The sequence below is a fragment of the Struthio camelus genome, chromosome 5 (genome assembly GCF_040807025.1).
Source record: "Struthio camelus isolate bStrCam1 chromosome 5, bStrCam1.hap1, whole genome shotgun sequence".
NCBI classification, from domain to species: domain Eukaryota; kingdom Metazoa; phylum Chordata; class Aves; order Struthioniformes; family Struthionidae; genus Struthio; species Struthio camelus.
Window position 1 is genome coordinate 37,747,988 of NC_090946.1, and position 16,059 is coordinate 37,764,046.

Consider the following 16,059-nt stretch of genomic DNA (forward strand, 5'->3'; position numbering starts at 1 on the left):
CTCCTCTTGTAATCCCAGTAGGAAAGCGTAGCTTCAGCAAGAGCGCAGTTTTAATCTGGGTCTTGACACTTTCTAGAGGTTCTAGAGAGACTTTTCAGCCCTTTGGTGTCTTCTTCCCTCATGTGGGTATGGAACAAGTATGTTCTGCCTCTGTGAATGTTGCACCTTAGGTCAAATACTGGTAAGTGTAAGATCACTGACTATGGTACAGTTAAAACTGCTCATCCAAGAGTTGCATCCTTTCCTGGCAACTTCCTGATCAGGAGCAATTTGTAAACCCATACAACCAGGATGAAATTGGCTTTAGGCTCTCAATAGTCAGAGCTTTGCCAACATCTGGAGAATCTGGCTTTGAGCACTCAGGGAGGGAAGGAATTTTTCTTGTACAAGTGAGAGGAATGGATAAGTTTGCAACAGCACCTGCATTATCTGTTGCTTTGGGAGATGGAAAACAGCCACGCTCCATCTGAGCCGAGCTGATGCTCCCAGCCAACTGGTGGAAAGGCAAGAGGGGCTATGCTGATCCCAATGGGTCGCTGGGCACCTTCGCAGCTCTACCTAGGTGCAAAACGGATCCCCCAGTGTCTAGGTGCAGGGACCTGGGCTCTCACCTAAGCTACTGGTGCCAGTGCTGGTGGGTCTGTGGAGCCTAAGGGAAAGGAGGTCACAGCAGAGGTTACTGGTGGGAGGAAAAGAGCAGATAGGTCCCCGCAGACCCCAGGTTTCCCTGCGGTCCTGGTGCCCCCTTTGCTCGCTAGTGGCCATGCTGAAACGCCCTCGCAGGCCCGGAGGCCCTCACGAGCCTGAAGCTGGCTCGCAGGATGTTCCCGCGCCCGGCTGCTGGCCGCTAGCAACCTCTTTGTGCCGGCAGCGGCCCGTGAGCTGCCACCTGTTGTTAATCTACCCCCAGCTAATCCATTCTGCACTGTGTCAGCAGTTCAAAAGGGCACTGTTAGTATTTTTTGCCAGCTTCAATTAACGTGAGATTTTGGAGGCCCCTCTGATCACATTTCATCTGTCATGAGTCAGGAACAAACCAGACAGATCCCAGTTGAGAGGGGAGAAGAGAAGGAGTTTATTGCAAACCAAAACAACAACAACAGCGTTTGTGTCTCCTCCGCCAGGGCGGCTTGGAAGCAGGTTCCTCCCCAGCAATTTCACTCCTTTAAAAAAATGGGGGGAAAAAACAAAAAAAATTGTGCTCAGAAATGCCAGCCCCTCCCCTTTGCCCCCCAAAAGAAAAAAAAAAAAAGCTGCAAGTGCAATAACTTACTTCCAAAAAATTAAAAAAAAAAAAAACAAGCTGCAAGACTGTTTGTTCTTCTTTAATATTCCACTGTAATGAGCTGGTAATACATGGCTGCATAGGCATTAACATTGCATGGCACAAACCTCACATGGCAACATTTTTAATAGTTTTTTTATTCTTTTTTTTCCTGAACTTTTTAAAACTTTTTTTTTTTAACATGTTCTACCCCAGGCCGTTAAGCTAAAGAAAAAAAAAATGTTTGCGTTTATACAAGGTTACAATATCTTACAACGAAAACAATAATATCGATTGAGGTTTGTTTTCTTTCCTTCTCCCAGTCTCTCTTTCAAACACTGCACACCTAAACTGATATATTATTATACATTGAAAACTGTCCTTCAAAATCAGTAGTATAAAAGTCCTAGCTCTACCTACCTACCTAGCTATGCCGGGGCGGGCGGGGGGGGAGTGGGGGGTAATCGTGTTACCAGCAAAGAGCTAACGGGGTGCCGGGGGCTCCGCTGCCTCCTGCAGCACCGTTAGTACCGCGGAAACCGGCTCGAGGACTTTGGGTCTGGGTCTGCCCCCGCTCCCATGTGGGTTTAATTCCTAATTCGGGGCTGTTTGCTTTTTGCTGTGTCAGTCAGAGCAGCAAAATAAACACAGGTCTCTGCCTCCGCTTGATTATTTTTCAACCTCCTTTCCAGGAAACTACCTTTTTGGCTTTGTTTGTTTGCAGAGTGTTTTACAACGTGCTGCCCGGCCCGGGGGCGCTCTGTGCAAGCCGGCAACCAGCCCCTGCCCCAAAGCGGCGCCGCGCACCGCGGCGTCGGGGCTGCCGCAGGGGTTTGCAGGCTTCGCGCCGCAGAGGCGAGGCGAGGCGCCGCGCCAGCCCTTGCCCAGAAAGGAAGCGACTTCTCCTCTATCTTGCAGCTTGGTCCCTTTTGCTGGCAGCTGCCGCTGCCAGCGCCGCCTGGGCCAAGCGCCCTGCGTGAGCGGCACGTCGAGCAGGCCCCAGCCGGTGCCCCGACGGGGCGGCCGAGCCCGCTGCCTCCCTGGGCCCCTCTCGGCCTGCGCCCGGGCCACGGCAGCAGCACCCGGGACCGGGGCCGGGCTGCGGGCACATGGGTTTTGCCACCTCCACGGGGGCTGCTGAGAGCGAGAGGGCGCAACCTGCCGGGTGCTGCAGCCCCCCACCGGCGCTGGCTGCTGCGGGGCGGCTGGCGGCGGCCAAGGGAAGTCCAGGCCAGGGCATCGCCAGTCCGGGTATGGACGGGAGTAAAACACTAACTAAGAAATAAATAGCAAAAAAAAAAAAAAGTCATAAATAGAGATGCAGGGTATTAAAATAATAATAATAATTAAAAAAAAGGCATCACTGTGGCAACTCGAGATTGCAAGAACAGCACCAACCCTGTGACTCTTAAGAAATGCAGTAGCCACAGGTCGGCTAGAATAAGCTTGAGAGAGAAAGAGAGAGAGAGAGAGAGAGATATATATATATATATATACACACACACACACACATATATATATATATATTTATAGAGTTTGTCTTGTTAATTTAATGGCTAGTTTTAAAAACTTTTTAATTAATTAAAAAGTAAAAAGTGTGTATAAATACCGATGCGCGCAGCTTAAAAGCTGCCTGACCAGCTGCTTTCAGGGGGCTGTGACAGTAGCGCCTTCCAGCGTGCCCCACACGGGCGGCCCCGAGGGAGCTGCCGGGCAAATGGCCGTGTCCCCGGCCGGGGGGGACGAGGCCGGGCGAACCAGGGCGCCCGCGTGCTGCCGGCGGCAGGAGACCCCACGGCAGGGGGCTCTCGGAAACCAAAGTCCCCCCTCGCCCCGCAGCGCAGTCGGGCTGGCTCAGGGCTGGGCGCGTGTGGTGATGTTTAAAATAATAGACTGAGCAAGTCCAACATGTGCTTTGCACATGGAGCTTAAGGTAAGTAAAAGTAGGGGCCAAACCTCTCTGTTAATGCTAGTTCGACTGCCTGGAAAGTCTCCTCTCCCTCTAACGAGACAAGCGATACCGGACTTAATCCTGTGAGCTGTTAAACAGCTTGGGCAAAATCCTGTGGAGTCAGCGAGGAAAAATACCCTTTGACTCCAGCAGCGAGCGCAGCTAAGCTCCTCCGCGGCACCCGCAGGGTGAGCCCCGCTGCCGGCCTGACCGCCCGCGCGCTCCCCCGCTGCGCGTTTGCCTCGTCACCGGTGCTACCCGGCTTGGCAGGCAGCGCGCCGTCCCCGGGCTGTCTGCCGACGCTGGAGAGCAGCCCCCTCCGCCGCCTCGCTGGAAAAATATCCTTGCCGCAGCGCTCAGCTGCCCGCCCGAAAGCTGCTCGAGCCACCGCGTGGTGCCGGGGCGCCTGTCTGGCCCGGGAAGGCCGACGTGCTTCTGCGGCGCCGGGTGAGGGCTGCTTGCGCGTCCCACCGTCGCGGGGAAGCAGCAGTTGCCGTGGTCGTGCATGTGACACCGGAGCCTCCCCGGTCTCCTAGCTGCTCGTCCGGGGCCAAACGCTGGGTTGTAAAATGCCTTTCCCTTCAGTTCACCAAAAAGGGCTTTTTCTAAGAGAAGGAAGTTTGGGGTGCTTACCGAGGTAAGGAAGACGTTGGTGTTCAAATGCAATTTAAGCTGTAACATTGCTGTCATTGCATGCAAAAACCCAGAGGTTTGGGCAGTGCTGCTGTCTGGCACAGTGATCAGCATCGTTTTCAGTGCCTACAACATCACGCCCAGTTGCTCAGCTAAATGTTTGGGCTGGGCATACATCATGCCTGCGCCTGATGGGAGCAGCCCTGTTCTTAGGCATGGTTAAATGCACGCTGATGTCCTGTGAGTGCCAAGCAAGGCATCCCTTAACATTTTTGAGGAGAGAAAAGAGACAGTACTCCTGGTTTTTGCTTACACCAATAAATATATATATTACATTTGATCTAGCCAATGATGTGTCATTTATCTAGCGCATGGCAATGTCTTGGCGCTACAGAAATACTTTATGCTGTATACAGTAACCTGAAACCTGCTAGTTGGTTGTAGCATATTTGGACCCTTTTCCAAGGCCACTAAATATTCCTGGACCTTGGACGCCAAGGTCTCCTAATACTGAGCATGAGGAGGGAGGGCAAGGTGACACACATTTTTTTAATGGGAGTAAAATCTTGTCGTTCCCTTTCTAGTCTCAGAGCCTGTTCTCCGAGCCCAGGCTCAGGCTGTGTAGCCAAGCTGTGTGGGTGCTGGTGCTCAGATGACCTTCAGCCTGTCCTTAGTGATAATTCAGTAGGGTGAAAGGAAATTCTGCAATTATCCTGGCACTGCGAGATCACTGGAGAGCTTGGAAAAGATTTAGCCTTATGAAGGCGATCTCACCTAGCAGTTAGTACGGGGCAGGTGAGAGCCCTTGGAGAGACGCTCAGGGAGGAGGTGGACTCAGGACACAAACAAGCCAGGCCACTTCTTGGGTTTCCTGCGCTCCTGCACAGGGTGGAGAAGATCCAAGGTGGCAGGAGGTGGGACAATGTTGCCTTCTTTCCAGCCTTGGGTCCCTGCCCAGCCTGTCCCTGCCCAGCAGTGCCCGCAGGGGCTGTTCACAGCGGGGCCTGGCGTTGAAGGCGGCAGGGAAGGGCAGGTTACAGACACCTGAACCCCAGGACAAGGTGCACGAGGGATTTGACAGCCTTATGCAAGCCCAGCTGTGTGCTGCCGCCTGAGCTGCTCCTCAGAGGGGGCTCCGGCCTCTCTGGGGACCTGCGGATTTGCACAGCGGCTGCCCTCCTACGGTGTCTGGCTCTAAACGGGGATAGTAGCTCCTGACCCAGTAAAAGCCGGAGGAAGCATTTCCCTGCCCTACCACACACTGACCGTGGCCTTAACAAAGCCAACCCGAGGTGCTCGCTGCGGTGTCACCTTCTGAAAGCAGTGCTGGGAGGTTGTCACCCCCCCCTCTGCCCCCACAGTCATCTCCCAACTCAGGCTGGGGGACCAGAGAGGTGACAAAGACTCACACTGTGGTAGGGAAAGCGGCCTCCCCTTCGCATCCTTAGGGTGGCTACAACTTTTCGCGTCAGCTAAGACAGTGCGAAATGGAGAGGAGACAGGGCAGAAGGAGACAGACTAACGTCGTCTTCTCCCCGGCCTCGGGCATCTCCCCAGCCCTGTCCCGTTGAGCCGCGGGAGGCCGTGCCTCCCGCCAAAAGAGGACGGGAGCAGCCTGGGCAGTGTCTCTTTGCTGGTGCCAGAGTCCCCATCCCGTCCCCTGCCCAGGGCAGAGCCGAGCTGAGCAACGCTGCTGACAGACTGGGAGGGGAAGGTTTGTGTGGGTGTTGGTGTAGGTGTGCGCGGCTGGGGGCGCGGGGGACCCTGCTGAAAACACCAGCTGGCTTTTGCTGTTTGGAAAGGCAGGTCTGGTGTCAGAAAAAGGAGCGGGGAGAAAAAATGCCCAGATCCCTGGGAAGGTGACGGTGACGGGGGACGCATCCCGAACCAAGCCTCGCTGGAAGAGCTGCTGCTCCACAACTTCCCTTTCCCTGCCCGATCCCAGGAAGCCGCACGCGCTTTCCCTGTGTTCATGCTGGAAGCACTCCACTTATGTTAACATATGTACTTTATATACCTAGGGTAGCTAAAAGTGCTGCATTCAGATCCCCAAGGAGGAAACGGCTGTCTGGAGTCCAAGCGGATGGATTTATTCGGCTGTCCCCGTTTGCTCGCTCAGTGTCTCGAGGGCGCTGGGTTGCAACCCTGTCATGTCGCCCAGGAGATAGCGGCGCTGTGCTCCTTCGCCTTCATCCTCAGGGCGGCGATGCTGGAGGTCTTGCGGTCCGGCTCGCTGTTCAGCTCGTAGCCGTTGAGGCCCGGGCTGATGCCGGACGTGCCGAAGAGGCTGCCCACGTGAGTCTGTCCCACGTGGCTGCCGGGGCCGGAGACGCTGAGGAAGTCGGAGACGCCGCCGGCCGCGTGGGGGTGAGCGTGGGGGGACATGCAGGAGGGCACCGTGTCGCAGGGGACCACGCAGGCGGGCACGGGGGAGGCGGCGCCGTTGTTGCCAATCCAGGAGGGGTTCTGGATCTGGGGGTGGGAAAAGAAGGGTCAGGGCCACCTCTGGTGGGACGCAGCCGGCGGCAGGCCTGGGGAGGGAGAGCCCCAACGCTGCCGTGCACAGGGGAGGGAAAACCCTACTGGTGGGCCCCGCTCCCTCCCAGCTCCTGGGTCACCCCACCCTCTGGTGCTGCTGGATGTGGTGCCCCAAGCACTACCAAAAAGCAGCACCCCGGGACATGGCGCGCGGTGCCCAAGCAGGACGGCATGCCGAGGGACTGCCCTCGCGTGCTACGGTGGGGAGAGCCTCCTGCGGAGGGGCACAGAGCGCTCACTCCTGACGTGGCTGTTGCTGGCTCCCACCTACAGTGGGGACCAGGACAGGGTCTCGAAAGCTGAGGTAGGGTCTTCATGCCTTTGGACATGGGGGCTGCAAGTTTTGGGAGTGATAAACCAAGGGCAGTTGGAGAGAATATGGTCATCTTGTCTAGTTTAGAGTGGAGAAAAGGCAGGGTCTCTCATAAATCAGTCTAGAGACCAAAGGCGGGGGGGTCCAAAGAGCAGCTTATACTGAAGGAAAAGAGGAGGCAAGGAATGGGGTTGGAGGCCCTCGTCTTTCCAGCCTCAAGCCACGTCTCAAGAAGAAAGAGTGGATGGGTTGGCGGGGGAGGAACCGCTTGAGTTCGCTGCACGGGGCCAAAAAGCAGAAGACACCCCTCGTGAAGTCACTGCTGGAAGGTCGATAGCAGTGATCTGGTCGTGTGTGCTCCCACCCCGAGTGCAGAGCGGTGGTGCTTCTCCAGCCCTTCCTCGCTGCTGGGATCTACTCAGCTCTTTGCTGATGAAGTAACTCCCAACTGCCCTGAGCTGGGGGAGAGCATCTTCCCTGAGCAGGCACGAAGCAGGCCAATAACTGGGGGGAGCTGCTTGCATTTTTGCATCTCTGATCCAGTAGCACCTGGGGCTTCCTGCTTGCACTTGTCCGGTCTGGCTCCAGTGCTGCTGGTTGTGGTCCCTTCAGTGTGCGAGTGCCTGCAGCAGCTCCGCAAGCGCAGCTGTCCACCTGAGCTAGCCGCTGGCCACCCCAGCTCTTGGGTGCCCAGGAGTCATGGAGCCTGGTGCAGACTGAGTGGGAAGGGGCTGGTCCTCGTGTCCGGGGGGGGCTGCACCATGCCGTGGGGCTGCGCCATCCCGCCGAGGCTCCAGAGGGAGGGTGCGATGCAGAGGCACAGCCGGAGCCTGCCCAAACAAACGTTCACGCTCCTTCCCCAGCGCGTGGGTCGTCTCAGGCAGGCTTCCTCACTTGCCCCAAGTCCAGGGCAGACTAGGGAAAGGGTTTTTTTTTTTTTTTTCCTAGAGCATTGCATTCACTTTTGTCTGTCTAAAGTGCTTTCTGAGCCAAATCGCTTGACCGCCAGCGGGCCGGCGCCGGCTCGCCTTGGTGCTGCCGTGCTTGCACCACGGCGCGCGCCCCAGCAGGCCTCGCAGGCGAGCGTCGGGCTGACCGCGCAGGGCGCTGTGGGCAGGCACCAGTCGCCCTGCCCTGTTCATCCGGCTGCGGCTGCTGAGGCCCCTCGGTCCGTCCGCGCTGTGCCCTCGGCCGCCAAAATCCTTAGGCCGGCCCTGACGGAGGCAGGTAGCGCAGGAGACGGACACAGGGGGGAGCTGGGTGGTGCCCCTGGACACGGCGTCTCCGTGAGGCTGAGGGCGTCCCCCTGCTTGAAAGGTTGCTGTGGCGCCGCTCGGCTCCTTCCCAAGGGCTTCTTGTTCGGTCCGGGGGCGACGCCAAGCAGGGGAGAGGTCAGATGCTGGCGGCGGGGCAGCGGGGGGGCTTGGTGCGGCGCTGGCCGGGCGGGTTAGCTGGGCGCCCGGCAGCCGGGGCCGGGAGCAGCGGGGCTCCCGCCGGGCCGCCGGTGCCAAGCGTCGCGCCCGCAAAGCTGCGCCCTCGAGCGAAGCCTGGCTGGCTGCACGACGCATCAGCAGGACGGAGGGTTTTGTGGGGGCGCAGCCCAGGCCTTGAGCACCCGTCTGCCCTGGCAGCGTCTGAAGGGCAACGTTGGGAAATGGGAAGGGGGCGGGGGGGGGGGGGGGCTGGCCACAGCGTGGGACGCTGTTGTGGCCGGTCGGCAGGAGGTGAGTTAGAGGTGGCAGCCGCTCGTGTCACCTGCCGCCTGGGCAGGGCGGTGACAGCCCTGGCCGTCCCCAGGAGCAGCCCAGATACGCGAGCAGGCTGCTCCCACCCTTTGCGGGGAGCACAAGCCCACGAGGCCCCCGGGAAGCACCCCCCGGACATCCCCGAGCGCGCTGCGGGTACCGCGGCGCACAGCTGGCCGCCGCCGCCTGTGTCTGCCAGGAGGCAAAAGCTTCTCCCAACCGCCTAAAGAAAGGCGGTGGCGAATCTCGGCACGGCGAAAGAAAGGCTGTTTGGGAACGGCTGGTTTTAAGGCGTTCGATAGCCCTTTGCAGCGTTTCTGAAGCGGCGGCAGGCCAGCGGCCCGCGGGGCAGGACGCGGACGGCGTAACAGCGCTGCCGGGCGCGCTGATCTGTGCCCGGCGGGTGGCCGGTCCGTCGCGGGTGGCCGCTCTCGAGCCGGCTGCGCTCCAGCCACCCCCTCGCTACATGGCTGCTGAGCGCTCATTTCTGGGCGTACTTTGGGGGCCAGCCCGCGCCCGGCGGGGCGGCGGGGCGGCAGCAGGAGCCGGGGGGCGCCGCGGGGCGAGGGAAGGGCCGGACGCGCTCACCTGGGCGTAGTTCTCGGCGCGGGTGAGCAGGGGCAGCTCGTAGGCGGTGGAGAAGTGGGTGCGGACCTGCTGCATCTGGCCGAACCGCTCCCGCTTGCGCCACTTGGCTCGCCGGTTCTGAAACCAGACCTGGGGAGAGGGCGAGAGCGGGCCGTGAGTGTGGGCTGCTTGGGGTCGGGTGCCACCGCCCAGGTCCCGCACGGCGGCAGCTATCGGTCCCCGCGGCCTCCCCCGGGGTGGCCGGGGGGGGGGCTGAGCTGCGCGCCCGGCCCAGCAGCGCCCAGGGCCAAGGGAGATGCCCAGCCTGGGGCACTGAGTCTGGTGACACCAGCCGCTCTTGCCTCCCAGTTTGGCCGGGGATGACCCATCTTGCGCCCCTAAACCAGTGGCAGCGCTCATGCTTTCGGCCAAGCTCAGATAAGAAGCGCGAAAACAGCTGTGTGTGCTGGTGCCAGGCTGAAGCCAGCGCTGCTGGGGCCTGAACCCCGGCTACGGCAGCGCCATCGGCTGAGACCTTAGACATATCACTGAGCTCTCTGCTGTGCTTCTCCTAACCGTTCATTAAAAAGAAAAACATGACAACAGTTCCATTCATAGACCCAGGAAACGGCAAGTGCACTTCTACAGGATTGCACGTCCTTTATTTTATACCCTGTTTTCTTTGCTCTGCTTCACACTCATGTGCTCAGATCCCTTCAAGGCAGAGGAAAGACCAAAACTCTGGTTCTGCGCCTATTTTTACTGGCTTGACATCAGGGTGGATTATTGCACTGTTGTCAGCACCATTGCTCCTGATTTGCATCAGCATAAGAGAGATCAGAGCCTGGCCCCGTGTCTTCAAAGCCTCTTGAAGCTCGTGAGTCAGGGAAACACATCAATCAAGCGCGGCTTTGAAGGCACTGAGAGATGCATGCGAGCACCAGGGCCTGGGTTGCGCAGGTCACGCCAGTGCATGAAAGAAGCAGCCCAAGAGCTTCTCGTCTCTGCTTTGAGTTTTGCACGGTGACTCGGGGAGGAAGGGGGGGGGGGGGGCACCGCTAACTGACAGCTCGGCTTGGCAGCGCCTTGCCAGGGCCGCGGGGCAGCTCTGCTCCTCGCGGGCAGCTGCCGAAACCGGACACCGCTCTGGACGTCTGGAGAGGACCGGCAGGGCGAGCGGGTCGCTGGGCCCCGGGAGGGACGGCAGGCTGCGGTTGAGGGACAGCAGAGGGGCGGCATTTGCGGCGTGCGGTGGTACAGCGAGGAGCTGGTAGAGGGTGACATAAGCACGAGGATTTGTGGGTTGGGGGGCCGAGCTGCCCTCCTAGCTTGTTGCAGAAGGGTCATTTTAATCCCTGCTGCGCTGGTTTCCCTGCCCACCCGGCAGCCCCACGCGGACCTGACCGCGCAGGGCGAGCGCGGGCACCTCCTCCTGCCGCCCCGCGTGCTGGCCGAGCTGGAGCCCCCCACGCTCATCTCCGGGAGAGCGCCTTCGCGCCGCCTGCTCGGGGCTGGGAGCGGGCCACGCGGCGCCTGGGCATTTCCGCCCCATGCGGGCGACGGCTGGCCCAGGGTTTCGTGCCCTGCCCCGTGGCCGCGGCAGTGCCGTCGGAGCAGGCCAGCCGAGGGCCGGTCAGCCTAGCCGGAGATGGCCAGACCCGAAGCAGCAGCCTGATGCTAGCCTTCCCCCCCCCCACAACCAAAATATCAAAAACCAGGGGAGCATTTGCAGACAGTGCAATGAAGGGCCCTAATACCATCGCCGCCGAGAGCGCACGGCGCATGACGCGCGTCCTGCTGGAGCAGGTCCGATGCCCCAGGCGTCTGTCTGCTTTTCTTCTAGCTCCTCTTGGCACAGCCGCTGCAGCCCAGCTGCAGGCCAGTCCCAGGGCTGGCCACGATTGCGCCGCTTTGATCTGCAACCTCAAAGTTGGCGGTGGTGACCCGGTTCCTCCACGGAGGGGGTGGGGGGGGGCCGCTGTGCGCGGAGGGGTGGGGAGCAGGTAGGGAGCGCAGCGCAGGCCATGGCCAACATGTGCCAGGCATATGCAGCCGTCCCCCCGCCGCGTGGCGAATGGAGCGAAAACGCAGACTCCGGCAGCAGTGCCCGCATTTGCGGGTGTCACCTCCAAAGGCGTCAAAGTGGGGCGTGGGAATCTGCGTTTCGCCTCCCCCGTGGGCAGCGCTGCGGTGTCCCTGCTGCCGCGCCGTCCCCCGAGGCCCGGCGTCTCCCGGGCAAGGAGGGCGGCGGGGCAGCGGTTCCTGTGGGCGTTGAATTCAACCAACACTTGCAAAAGCAAAACACTTTAAACTGGTGGTTCCCAAATTGCCATCCCCACGCTGCTGGTGGGGATTTGTCCGTGGCAAATCAGCCACAGAGCCATGTCCGGCTGAAAATGAGAAGTGTCTGCAGTCAAGAGACTGCTGCCTGGGGCGCTCGAGAAGCTCCGGGGGCTGGCAGTGATCCGCTGAGCCAAAACACTTGCAACAAGTTTCGGACCACTTTTTCAAATTATCATTTCTCCTCTGGCTCAAGCTACTTTAGGCTACTTGGTGTCTTCTGGTAGGGGTTCGCCAGTGCTCTACAGTGGCGGGACAATGTACAACACACAGATGTCAGCAGAAACCCAACTAATTTTAAGTGTTTGTTGGCTTCCTCAGTCTCAGAAGGCACTGCTTTTAGAAAGGCAGTCTAACGAAAGCCCGTTTTCTTTTCATTGCAAGTCACCTTTAGTCGAGGGATGCTGCTGTGGGAGGGCGATGCGACGGGAGAGACTGCAGCGTTTGGTGCGGTGTGTCCTCTGGGGTCAGGACGGGGGATTTCACACAGGAATAAGCAGTCCTTGTGGGCTGCATCTCAGTGTTAACAATTAGAGTGGGAGTGTAGGATAATGTCATGTACTCGACTCCTGCAGACAATGCTTTGATAAGGCCTGATGTACCGAATCAGTCCTATAAAAATCTACAGCACAGAAAATGTTTCATGTCTCCATCAACATGCAGCCATATGCTGGTACCTAAATCCATATGCACGCACATCTGACATGCTGCGGGGGGCAGAGAGGCTGAAACAAAGGAAAGGGGGAGCTTCCTGCACCCCAGCCCTGCTGCTGCCCTGCCCCTCCGCTGCTGCCGCTGCCTCCCATGTACCCCGCACCCAGCTCCGGCGGGTAGTGCCAGGACTCTTTGGCCTCAGGTGGATGCCCAGGGAGGACACAGGAATTGCACCATTACTTTTGTCCCTCCTCCAAGTTTTTTTTTTTTAAAAAAAGGAGTTGTTTCCCTGGCTGGCCAAAGCCGAGGCACAAGAGGCTGGTCCATGAGGCGCCCCACGCCCAGCTCGTGGGATGCAGGCTGGCCGTGGGTCTCCGTCCCGCTGCCCGCTCAGCCCCCTGCCCCGCTGCTCCCACCAGCCCCACTGCTGCCTCCCGCTGCCCCAGCCTGTCTGTCTGTCTGTCTGTCTGTCTTGTCTCCAAGACCCCGTCTCCCTGCTAAGGGCCAGGCTGCCTCCCCTCTTCCCGGAGATGGCCACAGGCCCTTCGCTCTCCAGCCTGCAAGAACAGAGCCAGAATTCATCCTCGAGCGCTGAAACTGGACACCATTTTATCAGTGGCCTGGAATGGGAAATTGGAGCCTGGGATGAGAGAATTGAATAACTTGAGCTTGTTTTCATTTCATGTTTAATTTCCTGCAGGCTTAGCTCAGTCTTTCCGCTCCTTCCACCAGCCTCCCAGGGTTTTATGGGGGAAAAGGGATCAAGATATATTACTTCTTGCTTTACTTTTTTTTTTTTTTTCCAAGGCAGTGATTTTGCTACGGCAGAGTTTGACATTTCCCTCTCACTTTTAAGCCCCCGCCGCATCACAGAGTCACCGTTGAAAAGATTTTCATTAACAGCTCCAGCAGCCGTATGGCTGGCACTGGAGGGGCTCGACAGCCTGGGCGCGACGCCTCCTTCCACCCCCGTCCCTCTCTGCCCCGGCGCAGAGGGGAGGCAGGGCTGCTGCCGGCCCAAGGACAGGCTGGCGTGGCCTTGGGGACCTGCGTGCCTGCAGGGGAAGGAGCTGCCCGCGCGAACGCACGCACGCGTATGTGTCTAGCACGCCTTGCTTCTGCAGCGCCACGTGCGGGTGGCATCGGCACCCATCGCCGAGCGCACCCTGGTGCCGAGGGCGTCTGTGGGGTGGTGCGGGGACCAGGGGACAGCTGTCACCCCGGGACATGCCCCAGGGGAGCCTGCCCGCTGCCCGGGGCCGAAGGGGTGTGCGTGTCAGGGAGGGCACCGCGGAGGTGCGGGACAGGGCACCAGCCCCGGCGGCAGAGCCGGCGGCCTGGCTGTGCCGGGTCGGTGAGTCCGGCTGGTTTCCCGTGGCCACGTCGCAGTGGCGTCGCCTGGAGCAGAGCAGAGCTGCTGCCGCTGCTCCTCGGCAGCGAGGAGGGAGGTGAGAGAGGCTGGACGCGGAGGGAAGCCTGTCGGGAGCTACCCTCTGCCTCCCACCTTCCCCTTCCCTGCGGTCCTGTCCCGGCTCTACCTCCTCCCTGGAAAGCTGCTGCCCCCCTCCGTGGCTCAGCAGAGGCTCAGGCCGTTGCGCCGACCCTGCAGGAGCCCTTTCGGGATCTCTGGAGGGTCTCTGCAGCCCAACATGGTGAAGAGGAGGAGAAAGGAACAAAATATGCACCCTACATAGGCCCTACTCTGCCTCTGTGCAGGGCTTACTGACTGCTAGCACTTCTGAAAGCTGGGACATGCCGCTGCTTAACAGGTACTTTGCAACAAGGGGCCAGGTGGCAGGGGGCAGGCATGGAAAACTGCATTGCATTGCAGGGATAATTAGCCTTAATGTCTTCAGACTCCAGCAATGACGGCTGGAAACCGAAGCCGGCAGAGAAACGGTCTCCCCTGCAGCTGGAGAGGGGCCAGGCAGCGGGATGCTCTCTCGAGGCGCTCCACCGCAGTGCGCTGCCCGCGGCATGGCTCGCACCCTGCCTGCGGCTGGGGTGAATGCTTCTCCAGGCACCGGGCTCTACGGCAGCTAGCTCACTAGTGAGGAGTGAGCTTAGGAAAGGAAGGAAAGACGCAGGCCCCATGTCCGTCTGCCTCCCCGTTGGGTCCTGCCTGCAGCGTTGGGGCTGGATGTACTCCTTGGGGTGACAAACTTGGCTAGAGAGGGGGCTGGTCCAGCCCAAAGCAGGCTCAGCTGCAGGAGGAAGCAACAGATCTCAAACCTCCTCAGCGCATCACCTTCCCACCACTCTGCTTTGCTAAGCTCACCCTAAGTTCATCCATTATATTATCCCATGATGCCATCCACACGTTAGAGGCCTGCACCTTCCTTGGGAGAGGGACTGCTAGAGCACCCCTCAAAGGCCATGGAGCTACACCATATGCCTTCAAACACCCCAACACCAGCCACAGCCCTTGCCAGGTTAGTGGACCTTGTCTGAGTACATAGCTACAATTTGGCTTGGAGGAGGAAAGAGATGAAGGGGCTCATGGTACGTGTGTTTTCTACCGTGTTTTCTGCCCTCTGCTTTGACCCTGGTTTGTACCTTGCTCCTTGCAGTAGGTGTTTGCTTAGCCAGTGGTCTCCTTGGCAGCTTGCCCTGTGCCTACTGCTCCCTGCCTGCTCTTTGGCTATGAACTGGTGCTCTCTGGGCTGTGGGACACCTTTCCCTGAAGCAGTTCTGGTGTGGGGAAGCCTTCACGGAGCAAAGCTGGCCGGGGGGGTGGAAGGCCAGAGCAAAGCATAAGCTGACTGTAACAAAACCTAGAGCTGGAGACAGGAGGTAGGATGGTTTGCTAAGGGTCTGACCCTGAAAGCCTTCTGCGTGGCGAGCACAGCCTGTGCAACACCCAGAAGAGCCCCTTGCCCCCCACATCTGGCAGGTGCTCCCTGGGCTTGCCGAATGGGCACCAACAGCTCTGGGGTGGGTGTAGAGCACAGCAGCTGCAGCTGCCCGTACTGGACACAAAGCTGAGACCATGCTGCTGCCTCACCTCACCCCCTGCCCTGAGGGCAGCCCTGCCTGGAGCATTTCCACAGGAGAAGGCAGCTTGCCCCGTGTCTTCCTTGGCCTCAGCTTAACCAAAGAGCACGGCCTTGGTCTCCGCCCTGCAGTTGTGCAGCCAAGAAAACAGAAAGAAAATGGATACTGGTCCTAGAGCCGTCTATGTGTTTTACTTGATAACAATTTAATGAAAACTGTGGGAACATGGACCTGCACCAGACGCGAGCCCACTAGTTACTGCTTTCCAGTGAGATGAAGTCTGTATTTCTGGCACTAGTGCGGCAGGCCTTCATCAGGGCTGGTGGCTGGGTCTCTAGCCCATAGTCTGATGCGGGGAGGGGGGAGGGGGGGGTCTTTTCTGTCTGGGGTAGGGGTATAAATCCCGACAGCAGTGTAATCAGATCTGTCACTTTTGGGTAAGTACTTGAATGACCAGGCTACTTATACAAGATGTTCAGCTACTCTGTTATACAACCACTGTCATCACCATAAGAGAGACATGTGAGCCAGCTGTCTGCCCTCATGGGATGATCTGGACAAGTGTGAGTGGGGAAGCTGCTCTGAGCTGTCGGTGGTGGTCTCCATTGGGCACTTGCCCCAGGGCTGGTGAAATCCCCAGGTTGTGGACCTGCAAGTCACCTGCGCCTCCCCCCATCCCAATGTGATAGGAGCGGAGCCATGGCCCTTCAGCTTAAATACTCGTCTCCCTTTGTTCGGCTCAAGGGAGAGCCTCAGCAGGAGCAGCCTTTTAACTGGCCAGCGGGCCAGCCTGGCGGGCAGCGGCACTACGATGCAGCTCTGCACCTTACTCCTACTGCGGTGTTTACAGTGCTGCCACTCATTGCAAGTGTTGCCATAGAGTGCAAGTGATTAAATGGTAACCAAAAGGTTTCAGTTATAGCAGATAGTTCCCAGAATCCTCCACGCTGAATGTGAGCAATCATTTCCCCCCCGTGTTACCTAGTGGTAACGTGGAGGAAAAGAAAACTGAGACCATGGGTCATATGTAATGAATTTGTGGATCACATCTGCCTCCCTT

The 16,059-nt window shown here is 58.9% G+C and overlaps 1 protein-coding gene across 1 annotated transcript in view; it reads right to left on the reverse strand.

Annotated features, from left to right (window-relative positions):
* Window positions 1-4,155: 4,155 nt before the first annotated feature.
* The window catches only part of ALX4 (ALX homeobox 4), a 47,839-nt gene continuing 35,935 nt past the window's right edge, over window positions 4,156-16,059 (reverse strand). Inside the window, exons 3-4 of the mRNA XM_068945567.1 lie at window positions 9,033-9,161; window positions 4,156-6,320 (exon numbers count right to left, since the gene is read on the reverse strand). Of these exons, the coding sequence (XP_068801668.1) occupies window positions 5,997-6,320; window positions 9,033-9,161 (453 nt within the window). The 3' untranslated portion in view covers window positions 4,156-5,996. The remainder of the gene's footprint in view (window positions 6,321-9,032; window positions 9,162-16,059) is intronic.